The following is a 14,000-nucleotide window of genomic DNA, read 5'->3' on the forward strand; positions in this document are numbered from 1 at the left end:
TCATAGCTCATTCAGCCTCAAACTCCTGGGTTCAGCCAGTCCCCCAACCTCAGCCTACCACATAGGTAGGACTACAGGCACATGCCACCACACCCAACTAATTTAAAAATTCATTGTAGAGGTGGGGTCTTCCTGTGTTGCCCAGGCTGGTCTCAAACTCCTGAGCTCAAGTGATCCTCCTGCCTTGGCCTCCCAAAGTGCTGGGATTACAGGCATGAGCCACCACACCCAGCTTACATTATTCTTTTTTTTTTTTTTTTTTTTTTTTTTTTTTTTTTTGAGACGTAGTCTGGCTCTGTCGCCCAGGCTGGAGTGCAGTGGCCGGATCTCAGCTCACTGCAAGCTCCGCCTCCCGGGTTTACGCCATTCTCCTGCCTCAGCCTCCGGAGTAGCTGGGACTACAGGCGCCCACCACCTCGCCCGGCTAGTTTTTTGTATTTTTTAGTAGAGACGGGGTTTCACCGTGTTCGCCAGGATGGTCTCGATCTCCTGACCTCGTGATCCGCCCGTCTCGGCCTCCCAAAGTGCTGGGATTACAGGCTTGAGCCACCACGCCCGGCCACATTATTCTTATATGCAAAATATAGTTAGCCTTTTCAAGGCTTTCAGAAGTCTATCCCATTGTAACATTAGCTTAAAGTTCAGAATCTTCATGTAAATCAGGTACAGGTACTGAAGCAGCTCCTTGAGTATAAGTGTTTTATTTTTTATTTTTAACCTTAAGTGTGGCTTTTCAATTATAGTTCTTTTAATATGAAATCCTGTGAACTAAAATTACAAGTTATTTATCAACTACACACCCAATATAAAATGAGACAGGCATAGGACAACCACTGTAGACATTATTAGGAGGCACACAGGAGTTACTGTGTCCATCCTCAAGTCCAGTGGGGCATGGCTTAATAGTTCTTTGATGAGGACCCAAGACTGGAATAATTTTCCATGGCTCTTGGCCCTGCCCTCTGAGTTCCTGCTTCCACTTTCTGAATTATCCTTTTTTTCTTTTTGAAGTTAACATTTGTTTGCAACTGAGTAGTTTTTCAGTATTCTTCCAGCCAGTAAAATGTTGTGAGTCTAAAGACCTCTTTTCACTTTGTGCTGTCGTTCTTTTCCATCCAGATTTACTATTTCTGCCCATAGAATAAACATCATGAATCTTTCGTGAGTCTTACTGGAATCCACGTGTACCTTGAGCTTCTATGGAGGGGAGAACACCCTTAAGTTTCTTAGAAGTTTTATTGTTTGAGAGAATCTGTGAGTCATACTCTTAAAATTTTTAGAGAGCCTTTCTTCAGACTAACTAGTGAGGCACCACCATATTCTGAGTAACAAAAGATTGTAATGCCAAGCCCTTTGCCTTCCCTCTTGACAGATTTTCCTGACAATTCCCTGGGTTTGATCTTTGCCCAGCAAGCCATTTCTGGAGAGACTGAGAGTTTTCAAAACCATCAAGCCCCTGTCTCTTTTCTTTAGTTTCTTTTTCCTCTTGCATTTTTCCTGGGCACTTTGCCTGAAAATCCCTTCAGTTAGTTAGTTAACTGAACTCACTGAGTTCATTTGACACATTTTATAACACTGTTGCTAAACGTTCTGCTACTCTGTGGCTATAACATATCCTTCACTTCATTTTAAGGACTCACCTGCAGTCTCCCCCAAGTCTAGACTTCTATGAATAGTCCAAGGCTCTTCCAGCTTCCACTAAAGCCCTACTCAAAGTGTCCACCTTTTGCAACTCCCTCACTCCAAAGTTACTCCCACATTTTAGGTTTTTGTTACAGCAGTATCTCATGTCCAGGTACCAAAATTTATATTGTTTATCTATTGCTGCAAAACAAATTACTCAAAAACATAGCAGCTTTAAATAGCAATCATTTATTATCTGACTGTTACTGTGTGTCAGGAATCCAGAAGTCACTTAGCTGTATGTTTCTGAAGACTCTGGGTCTCTCAGGCTGTTGAAGTCAAGATGTTGGCTGGGCACGGTGGTTCACGCCTGTAGTCCTAATGCTTTGGGAAGCTGAGGCGGGTGGGTTGCTTGAGTCTAGGAGTTCGAGACCAGCTTTGTCAACATAGTGAGACCTTGTCTCTATTTATATTTTAAAAAAGAAAGTTGCCAGCTGGAGCATCTGAAGGATCGACTTGGCTTGGAGGATCTCCTTCCATGATGGCTTACTCTCATGGCCAGAGGCATCAGTTCTTGACCACACATTGATCTTTCCATAAGATTGATTGAGTTTCCTCATAAGCTGGTGTCCTCTGAATGATCCAAGAGAAAGCAAGGAGGAACCTATAGACCATTTATGTCCTAATATTAATGTTACATACCTTGGTGTATAGCACATGTTATTCCTTACACATGAGTCACTAAATGTAGCCCATGTTTAAGGGAAGGGGAAATAGGGTCTGCCTTTTTAAAGGAAGAACTTGAGGGCGTATTTTGAAATCACCACAGTGGTAGTGTATTTTGGAATGACTTTTTTCATTTATCAATATTAACAGATATTATCCAAGTAAATACTAGATGAGCCTGTAGCTTTCAAATTTGTTCCTTGAAATCAAAATAATATAAATTTTTCACTATATTGTAGCATATATTGTCAGTGATTTCCAGTCTTTTGAGACATTCGATAGTTTATACTTCTAGGGATATTGTTCATTTTCAATATTAAATTTTTAATTTACTGTAGAGTTATTCATTTATTCTGTTAACAAATATTTGAGTGTTGTTTGTATGTTTCAGCATGCTGCTACGCCATGAAAATAAAAAGGTTACAAATGACACAGGATCTCCTTTACCAGAGAGCTCATAGCTTAAAAGAGAGACAACTGTATAAACAAACTATTGTGACAAGCAAAATATATTAGCCGTAGTGGCAGCACAGAGAGAATGAATAATTGTTTGGCCAGGTTAGAGAAGGCATAATAAGAGAGCATAGTCCTCTGAAGCCACAGAGATATGCAACAGCTTGTTATATTCATAGATTGCAAATATTTTGATATTGCTGTTTAACTTGTATGTTTTGCTGTGATCATTTGTTTACATGCATATCCCATGTGGTTTACATGCATACCCCATGTGGTTTCAAGAAAGTTTTCTGAAGTGGTTCCATTGTTTCCTATCTGATGTTGAACCATTAAAAGGCTACGTACTGCTGGGCGTGGTGGCTCGCGTCTGTAATCCCAGCACTTTGGGAGGCCGAGGCAGGCGGATCAGGGGGTCAGGAGTTTGAGACCAGCCTGACCAACATGGTGTATTTTGCTAAAAATACAAAATATTAAATACAAAATACAAAAATTAGCCGGGCGTGGTCGTGCGTGCCTGTTAATCCCATTTACTCGGGAGGCTCAGGCAGGAGAATTGCTTGAACCTGGGAGGCAGAGGTTGCAGTAAGCCGATATTGCGCTACTGCACTCCAGCCTGGGTGACAGAGTGAGACTCTGTCTCAAAAATAAATAAATAAAAGGTCTATGTACATATAGGGACATTTACGTCCATACCATGCAATATTTTTTTTAATTTGTTTTTTGAGACAGAGTTTCGCTCTTGTTTCCCAGGCTGGAGTGCAGTGGTGTGATCTTGGTTCACTGCAGCCTCTGCCTCCTGGGTTCAAGCAATTATGCTACTTCAGCCCCCTGAGTAGCAGGGATTACAGGCGCGCACCACACCCCGATAATTTTTGTATTTGTAGTAGAGACGGGGTTTCACCATGTTGACCAGGCTGGTCTTGAACTCTTGACCTCAGGTCATCTGCCCACCCCGGCCTCCCAAAGTGCTGGGATTACAGGCATGAGACGCCATGCCCAGCCTCATGCAATATTTTTTAATGGGAGTTTGGTAATATCAAATAATACTTAAAATTACTAATCTGATTAACATGCTTGTTAATTTTATTAACTTATTGCCTGCAGCAAACATGTCTGACAAAGAGCTAAAGAAGTTACGTAATAAACAAAGAAGAGCTCAAAAGAAAGCCCAGATAGAAGAAGAGAAAAAAAATGCAGAAAAAGAAAAGCAGCAGAGAAATCAGAAAAAGAAGAAGGATGATGATGATGAGGAAATTGGAGGTCCAAAAGAAGAACTTATTCCAGAGAAACTGGCCAAGGTACTTAATAGTGTTTAGCACAATTGAGTGACATTTTATGACCAGCTGTTGTCATTTTCATCCTGTTTTATTTGACCAATGTGATTATAGATTTTAGAGCCAAAAATTATTTTATTTTTTAGTATTCTTTCTTTAATATTTTGTTTCTGATCATGTTTCATGTTTAAAACTTGAGATAATGATCATGTTCCAAAGTCATGTAGTATAGTATGGCGGAAAAAATTTTGGCTTTTAAGTCATTCTGATCTGGGTCCAGATGTTAGCTCTTATATTTTCACTGTGTGCCCTTGGACACTTTGTCTAACCTCTCTGATGGTTTTTTCATCTATAAAATGGAACTAAGAAAATCCTTATTTAGGACTGGAAAAAATATATATGTAAAGCATCTAGTGTCTGTTACAGTGGCAACGTGCAAGTTTTTATGTCTAGGCTAAATTGAGTTTGTTAAAAACTGAGGACTATACGTGTATCTCCCACTTACCTATGTTGTCTGTTTACATTATTTCTTTTCTAGCCTAAGGCCGTAAATATTTTCCCCAGGCCAAAATCTGTCCTGCTGGTTTTAACCATTAAGCTGAAACCAAGGTATTCATTGTCACATGAACCATTTTGATTAATAACATTCCTTTGTCCTTTCTTCTGACCCTAGACATCTTCCTGCTTTGTGTGAAAATAATTGCATAATTTGTTATGTTAAAGCAATATAGTAAGCAATAGCCCCAGACTTTAATTAAGGAAAATTATAATGCCAAACAAATTATAAATTATAATGCCACCAAGGAAAATTATAATGCCAAACAGAGTTGGAGAATATGTTTAGAATTCTGTTCACCAGAGCAGGTGGACAGTAATATCACATAGACATAGTAATATTGCTATGTGAAATATAGCCATGTGCCTGTAGTTCCAACTGTATTGGAGGCTGAGGTGGGAGGATCACTTGAATCTAGGAGTTTGAGGCTGCAGTAACGCTGTGAGCTATGATCATGCCTGTGAATAGCCACTGCACTCCAGCCTGGGAGACACAGCAAGACTATCTCTTAAAAAAAAAAGAAAAATAGCGCGCGTGCGCGCGCGCGCGCACACACACACACACACACACACACACACACACACACACACACACACACACGAAATATAGAAAAATCCAGTTGGATTCTACAAGGATTTATTGACATCTTTTTACAAATAATTGTATACCTGCTAGGAACAAACACAATACCTTTTTATTCTTGGGAATTTATTGGAAGACTACACAGGGAAGCAAGAAAGCAAAGAAAATGGACCTTCAGACCTCGGAGAATTTCAGTCATTCAGGGCATAGGACTTAAACTTTAGACCTTCCATCTTTATGCCCCTACTTTCTTTATTACTACTACTTTTACCACCTTCACTGCCTGCCTGCTACCGTCATCACTTTGTCTGCTTGCTTTTCCCTTTATCCCATGACTTTCCTTAATGACATTTTTCATTATACCTCTTCATGTTTTCATGTATTTCTTAAGGAGAGGATCTCTTTTGATTATTTAGTTACTGTTTAATAAAGAGTACACCTACAGAGCAGAATTCTTGTACTAGATTTCCTTAAAGACTGTTAGGTTTTCCTTGTGTCCAGGGTGTCATAATTGCCTTCAAGCCAAATAACAACCTGTGGTCTAATTATTTGTAGCCATGATTGTAGAGTCTGAGAGCAAAGTAATGGCTACAAACAGTGCTTCTGACTGCTTTGTTTGGAAGCAGCTTAGTGCAAGGTACCCTTTTTCATGAACTACTCCTCAGTACATATTATTCTTATCTGTTAGGTACATAAGACCCTTTTCTTCTTCAGCTAACTTCCTCCAAGATGCCCCTGTCTAAAAGCATCTATACTTACCAAGATCTTCAATGTGGTAACAATGTCAAATTTTACCAAGCCATCATAACTAGGAGTGGCTTTGTAGGTTATTTTAAGAGCTGTCTGCCAAGTCTGGCTCTACGGTATATAGTGTCTCCCCCGCCCCTCAATCCTTCCTTTTTTTGGTGATCCTGTATTTCAGCTTTCTTCTATGTGGTAAATGGCAAATTTAGTGTCACCAGTTCAGGATAATATTCAGTCATGCGTCATTTAACAGGGATACATTCTGAGAAATGCATGCTTGGGTGATTTTGTTGCTTTCTTTTGTTTTTTTTTTGAGACAGGGTGTCGCTTTGTCACCTAGGCTGGAGTGCAGTGGCATAATCCTGGCTCACTGCAGCCTCTTCCTCCTGGCCTCAACTGATCCTCTCACGCCAGCCTCCAGAGTAGCTGGCACTACAGGTGCTCACCACCATGCTTGGCTAATTTATTTTTATTTTTATGGAGATGGGATTCTACCATGTTGCCCAGGCTGGTCTCAAACTCTTGGGCTCAAGGGATCCACCCACCTCAGCCTCCCACAGTGCTGGGATTACAGGTGTGAGCTACCACACCCGGCTTGGGTGATTTTATTGTTGTGCGAACATCATAGAGTGTATGTACACAAACCTCGATGGTAAAGTCTACTACACACTTAGGCTATATGGTATAGCTGATTGCTTCTAGGCTACAAACTTATATAGCATGTTACTGTACTGAATACTGTAGGCAATTGTGATACATGGTAAGTAGGTGTGTTACGAAAATGCCCTAAAAATAGGGCATTATAATCTTATTGGACCACTTATGCAGTTCATTGTTGACCAAAACATCGTTATGTAGCACATGACTATATAAAATAAAATCAAAGCATTATTAAATTAGCAGTAGTTCCAGTAAAGAAGGAGAAAAGGAAAATGGGAATTAGTAAGGTCAGCATTCAGTCAACTGAGTATAAATCTCAGGTCTTGGCAGAAGCTGTATCACTTGTTTCTCCAACTTACCATGAGGCATTAGTTGGTATTTGTGAATTCCCTTTTGTAGCAGTCATCCTATGTTCCTCCTTGCCTTCACTCAGCTTTTTTTTTTTTTTTTTTTTTTTTTTTTGAGATGGAATCTCACTCTGTCGCCCAGGCCGGAGTGCAGTAGCGTGATCTCAGCTCACTGCAAGACTCCGCCTCCCAGGTTCAAGTGATTCTCCTGCCTCAGCTTCTCCAGTAGCTGGGATTACAGGCACATGCCACTACGCCCACTAATTGTTTTGTATTTTTTAGTAGAGACGGAGTTTTACCATGTTGGCCAGGCTGGTCTCGAACTCCTGACTTGAAGTGATATGCCCACCTCAGCCTCCCAAAGTGCTGGGATTGCAGGTGTGAGCCACCGTACCCAGCCTAGCATTTTTCTTCCCTGTTGTATATACACTTTTCCTTCCAAAGGCTATGATTCCTTTGTATAGTATTCTTCTTTAAAAAGTTGAATCATTTTAAACTTTTTGTTGCTGTGCTGGGAGTTGCTATGCTAGAGAGATATATGCCTTTACAACATATCTTAATATGAGGATTAGATTTCAAGTCAGTTTATAAGTTTAAAAATTGCATATGATTAAAATTGCCCTTGGAAGTGTCTTAAATTGCCCATTAAGTGCGGTGCAGTCTTATCCTACATGTATTTAACCTAAGTGAATTCAACTCTTCGTGACTGGATGTAATTTTTTCTTTAAGGGAGACAAAGAATAGTATGCATAATGATGGTTAATTCTATCCAGTATTTCCCTCAGTGAACGCTGGACCCCAACTGACTGTGAGATGGGAGGCATGACTGCCACAGTCCATTTCAGTTCTTGTGTGCTTATCTTGGTGTGAACATCTTGCTATGGTGATTGTTAATTTGGTATTGAAAACATGGTTTTCATACACGTAATACAAAGTATTTATATTTTTATATCTGCCTGTCTTCAGCTTAAAGGATTTTCAAGGGATATTTTGACTTTTTTTTCCTGAAATACTGATTTTAGACTTGCATTTCTGATTACATGCTTCCATGTATATATAAAACCTTGTTCTGCATGATGTATGAGTAAATATAGAGTGTAGTTAGATTTCTTGTGGTTATCTACGTATATTTAAACACTTTAGATTTACCCTGACAAAGTCTTATCTATGAGAGGTAAACAGAGACTGAGACTACATATCGCAATATCAAACTCAACCCAGATCTCCTTTGGGGGAATATGTTGTTTATTAAAGTTGGAGACAGAATTAATTTATCTGTTTCCTCTCCAAGTTCAAGTACTTGATTTAACTAAATATAAATACTTGTATTGATTCACCTGCCCTATAGTCCTTGTTTCCCTTTGTAATAGCAGCCATATCTCTGTGATAGTAAATTACCCTGGTCAATACACTGACCCTCATTTCAATCTGTACCCTAGAGGCATGAAAGCATGATACAGCTAGGTGGCAGGTTTGGTTTCCAGTTCTCTGCCTTTCTCTGATACAAATATTTCTCCCCTTGTACCAGAAATTCCTATATAGTAGAATATGGAGTCATGGGAGCAAGAAGTAAAATATGTGCAAATGTGTGGGGAAGTCATACCTATGAGGGCCTTTATTTTCTCTCTATCTCTTGGTTCCTGAATCCATAGTTATTAGAGTGACAGAGCCATATATTAATTTCTGGTTCTGGTTTAGAACATGTATACTTCAAAAGAAAACATTCTGACACTGGAGCTGGGCTTTTAATGGGTTATTTTATTGTCACGTAAGGTCAGCTGCTTTACACACTAGGACATGGTGAATCCCATAGAATTTACTTCATTGCTTTTCTTTTTTGTGTGTTTTTAATGCAGTGAAACAATTTTCTTGCCCAGAAGCTGTTTTGGTGAAACCACAATTACTATACTGACAGAGGCACGTTGACCAGATATGCAAATTCATTTTCCATTAGGGTAAATTGTTACTGCCTCTGTGATGAGAGAAGGCAGATATAGAATCCAGATGTTCAGTGCCCTTCTGATAAATATGGTGGTGGTCTCCAGCCCTACCTGAGATAAGACAGAGAATAATCTTGTCTCAATATTCAGTCCAGGAGTTTCAGAATAGTAGCACAATTGCATTATACCTGCCTAGTAATGATTACAAGTATATAATTACTATGACATTTATGTAATTAATAAAAAATTGGTAGGAACACAGTTCTATAAATATTAATATTTTAAAATGCCACCTCAATATTAATGTCATTTGAATAAATATGAATTCCTGTAGAATTTATAGAACAAAGCAAGACAGAATGGATAGTGTATGATTTTGAATAGCTTGATTATACTTTACTTTGTTTGAATTATAAAGAACATTCACTCATTCTGTCATGGTCTCTATAGTTTCCTTTGTACTTCTCCTATCCTAGTTCACATCTCTTCTTTTTTCCCCCTTGGCTATCTGACCTGTTTCTCTTTCTGTCTTTCTTTCTCTGGTTCTGTTTTATCTACTTCCTTCTTTTTGGATAGTTTCTATCCAGCAATAATATAGTATCTGGGGTTAAAAATCAGTTAAGAATTCTAGAATTCAAAATCCCCTTTGTTTAGGTTATGGGAGGTTAAAATATGACAGTATTTTTCTGGGTGACTGGTAAGTGGTTTTATTTTTTAAAAATAAGAATTTTTAGTAGAATAAAATCACATTCCCCAAGAACCTTACTTTCATTTGTATAATATCTTTTATTTTTGTTAGGTTGAAACTCCATTGGAAGAAGCTATTAAATTTTTAACACCGTTGAAGAACTTGGTGAAGAACAAGATAGAGACTCATCTTTTTGCCTTTGAGATTTACTTTAGGAAAGGTAGGCAATTAGGGTACAGTGGCCCTGATTAAAACTGATCACTGTATTTCTTAGGTATAGTCACCCAACTGTGATAGCCTTACTACTGTACGATTATTTAGCAAATGCCAACACAGCTTTCTCAGAGAAATGCCTGCTATGAACAGAATGTGTAGGGAGATGTAGTGATACGATCACTTCTTTCAGGATATTAGAATCAATGATAGATGTACATACATAACTAGGATTCAGGTCAGATGTAATTACCGTGTATATGGTTCAAAGAACTGATAATTGTGTGGATAAAATTAGTTAATACACAGAGCTTAGACCTAGTACCTGGTGTATAGTAAGCATTAAATAAATGTTAGCTATTATTAGCTATTGTTATAAATAGAAGATAAAATGTTGGGTCTGGATCTTGAGGGATGGATTATGTTTCTAAAGGAAAAGATACATAGAAGACAAGAGTATCTGTTAAGAAAACACAGGAGTGTGTAAATAATGTTGAGGTTGTCTGAATTGCCTGGAGCAGGTAAAAGATAATGAAGGGTCTTGGTTTCTAGGTTTAGAATGCTTAGAATATATATATAGTAGATAATAAGATTTTAGAGTACTGAGTTAATATTATCCAAGTGGTTAATTGAAAAAAGAGTTCATCACAAAGGTGATGCATATTAAAGGAAAGGGAAACTGTTTAATAAGATCAAAGAGAAGGTGTTGCTCTAAACAATTTACCTACTAAAGGAAATTGAATAACATGGTACATCTCTATATGAGCATCCATTAAAAAAGTCATGTTTGGCTGGGCGCAGTGGCTCATGCCTGTAATCCCAGCACTTTGGGAGACTGAGGCAGGCGGATCACCTGAGGTCAGGAGTTTGACACCAGCCTGACCAACACGGAGAAACCCTGTCTCTACTAAAAATACAAAAAATAGACGGGTGTGGTGGTGCATGCCTGTAATCCCAGCTACTCAGGAGGCTGAGGCAGGAGAATCGCTTGAACCTGGGAGGCAGAGGTTGTGGTGAGCCTAGATCATGCCATTGTACTCCAGCCTTGGCAACAAGAACGAAACTCCATCTCAAAAAAAAAAAGGTCATGTTGGCCAGGTGCGGTGGCTCAAGCCTGTAATCCCAGTGCTTTGGGAGGCCGAGACAGGCGGATCACGAGGTCAGGAGATCGAGACCATCCTGGCTAACACGGTGAAAACCCCGTCTCTACTAAAAAATACAAAAAACTAGCCAGACAAGGTGTCGGGCACCTGTAGTCCCAGCTACTTGGGAGGCTGAGGCAGGAGAATGGCGTAAACCCGGGAGGTAGAGCTTGCAGTGAGCTGAGATCTGGCCACTGCACTCCAGCCTGGACAACAGAGTGAGACTCTGTCTCAAAAAAAAATAAAAGGTCATGTTTATCAAAAGTAAATGATGTTGGGGAAAAGTTGCTATATTATTCCAAAATAGGATACAGAACTACCTATAAATTGAAATTTTATTAATATATTTACATAGGTGCTTAATATAGAAGTGGCTGGAAAGAAATAGATCAAAAGATAACAAATTGTCTCTTGATAGAATTTCGAGTGATTAAAATATTTACTGTATTTTTTACTTCCCACAATTACTATGTTATAATGTGGAAAATAAGTTTAATAAATAGTCTAATAATTTTCAAACTTTTAACAGTTAATACAACTCCCCCTTTAAAAAAATTCTTAAATGGAACCCCAAAGTATAAAATTCAAAAGCTGCTCTACTTAAAGTAGGGAAGGGCAATCTGAAGCCCTATTCAGTTGGCTTCTTGGCTGTGTCCTAACCTCTAAAGGACCCCAGCATTGGGAACCCACTGCAGTTGTGTGAATTGGTAATGACAAAGGCATGACCGTATTTTTGGCTTTTTTAGTATTGGGGACAAGGGAAAGGGCATTAGGAGAAGAGACTGGGGTTTTGAACTTTGATATTGGGAAAATGGTACCAAATTAGGAAAGTTTTATCAAAGAGGTGGTTATAGATAAAACTTGGAAGTGGACTGAGTATTCAAGTGCAAATTTCCATTTAACAGGTGGAGATACTACTGAATCTTGGGAAATACAGGGAATGGGAGTGGGGATAGCATAGGGAAAGATCAGAGAATGACTGAAAATACAACCTTGGTAACTATTCTACCTTTAGAGGAGAAAGGAGGAGTCACGAATTGACAGGAGAGGAACAGTCAAACAGAAGGGAAGCTGTTTCACTTGTCACAAAATAAAAGAACACCTTCAAATATATACAATGAAATTTTCTAAGTAGTGGGAAAGGTTGCTTTATTTTGAAATTAAGGAGGTTAGGAAATGAAGGCACTTCAAATTTTCTTTGCTTATATGTCATTAAATATTGCTAAATGCCACCTAAATTTTCTACATTTCACAAAACCCTTTTTCTTAAAGAATGTTATGTGAAAAATATTAACTAACGTTGCTAAATTTGAGGAAAATCGTTTGCCTCAATCATATGTTTGTGGTTCTGATGTGATTGACTCTAAATTTACTTTTTCTATTTGTGAAATATTGGCCCTCCAAAGGAGGCCTCTTATCCAATGATCAAAATATATCTTACTTTCTCTTTTTATAGAAAAGTTTCTTTTGATGCTACAATCAGTAAAGAGGGCATTTGCTATTGATTCTAGTCATCCCTGGCTTCATGAGTGTATGATTCGTCTCTTTAGTACTGGTATGTTTTTGTTTTCCATTACTTAAGTATTTGATACAGTGGTTGATAGTGATGGTATAAGTGGTCTGTACAAGTTTATCATAAACCAAATGATTTTAAAGCTGTCGCATATTAAATTAGCTAAGGGAAAAGCAGAGCTGTTTTCTTTATGATGAAGGTTTTTATTTTAAGGATACAAGTATTACCTGATTTTGACATAGAATTATTCAGTCCAGATATTTGAGAATCATCTTTGTTTCTGTTTCTAAAAAGTTACATGTAAGTTGAAATTTTGAACCATATTTCGTTATGTAAAACTTCTTAGTAAATTGTTTTAAAATTGAAGAATCTCTTTGAAATAGACTGTTTTCTCCTTATTTATCTGTATTGTAGATCTGAATTTGCATGAATTATAGTTTCTTAGCACAATTCAAGTCATAAAATTTTTTGTTACTTTAAAACAATTATCTGTGTCTTCAAATATTTTGGCAATCAGATCAATTAGTTTTATATTAGTTTTACTGTAAAGTAGAACTACAGAATTTTAGACCCCGAATGGTAGAATGTTACAGTAATTGTCTCTCATTTCATAGTGGGAAAAATCTGAGACCTTAAAAGATGACTTATTCTAGGTGTCATAGATAGAAACTTAGTAACACAACAGTGACTACAGCCCACATCTTCATATTGTTTTTTCTACTGTAAAAACTATAAATTTATAATAAAGTACTCCTGTAGTCAGGTCGTATTGTTATTGTTTGGATTTTTAAGTGACTGGTGGGGAAGAAATAGAACCTTTAAGAGAATAATCTATAGAATTTGGAAATAATATTAACTATCTCATTTGCCAACTCCATACATTTAAAACTGAGGAAATTAAATCAGGCATCTCAATCACCAAAAAAATGCTAAATTATCCCAATTGAGAACATCATTTTGGCCAGGTGCAGTGGCTCACACCTGTAATCCCAGCATTTTGGGAGGCTGAGGTGGGCGAATCACTTGAGGTCAGGGGTTCGAGGCCAGTCTGGCCAACATAGCGAACCCCCGTCTCTACCAAAAAATACAAAAATTAGCCGGCCATGGTGGCACATGCCTGTAGTCCCAGCTGTTCAGGAGGATGAGGCAGGAGAATCGCTTGAACCTGCGAGGCGGAGGTGGCAGTGAGCTGAGATCACGCTACTGCACTCCAGCCTGGGCAACAGAGTGAGACTCTGTCTCAAAAAAAAAAAAAAAAAAAAATACACACACATCGTTTTGACTTTCAAGAAATATTAGACTTAAATTATACTTACACTTGTCCAAAAAATAATTTGTGTTACAAAAACTGAATTGTAGTTTTCCTCAATTTTTAAAAATTATGAAAGTAATAATATAACCATATTATAGAAAGTAAAAGAGAGAATTGCTGTATTTAGTAGTTTGTTTCTCTTTAGTTTTTTTTTTTGGGAGGGGAGTATAAAAAATAACTTTGCAATCATGGGTCAGAAAATTAAGGATATAAATAATAGTTTA

The 14,000-nt window shown here is 38.0% G+C and overlaps 1 protein-coding gene across 4 annotated transcripts in view; it reads left to right on the plus strand.

Moving 5' to 3' along the window:
- The window catches only part of NAA15 (N-alpha-acetyltransferase 15, NatA auxiliary subunit), a 90,818-nt gene that overhangs the window by 66,293 nt on the left and 10,525 nt on the right, over positions 1–14,000 (plus strand). For all 4 annotated transcript variants that reach the window (XM_007999827.3, XM_007999828.3, XM_007999830.3 and 1 more), the window contains exons 15-17: positions 3,910–4,103; positions 9,708–9,816; positions 12,408–12,506. In XM_007999827.3, coding sequence (XP_007998018.1) covers positions 3,910–4,103; positions 9,708–9,816; positions 12,408–12,506 — 402 coding nt within the window. The remainder of the gene's footprint in view (positions 1–3,909; positions 4,104–9,707; positions 9,817–12,407; positions 12,507–14,000) is intronic.

The sequence above is a fragment of the Chlorocebus sabaeus genome, chromosome 7 (assembly GCF_047675955.1).
Source record: "Chlorocebus sabaeus isolate Y175 chromosome 7, mChlSab1.0.hap1, whole genome shotgun sequence".
Taxonomy (NCBI): Eukaryota; Metazoa; Chordata; class Mammalia; order Primates; family Cercopithecidae; genus Chlorocebus; species Chlorocebus sabaeus.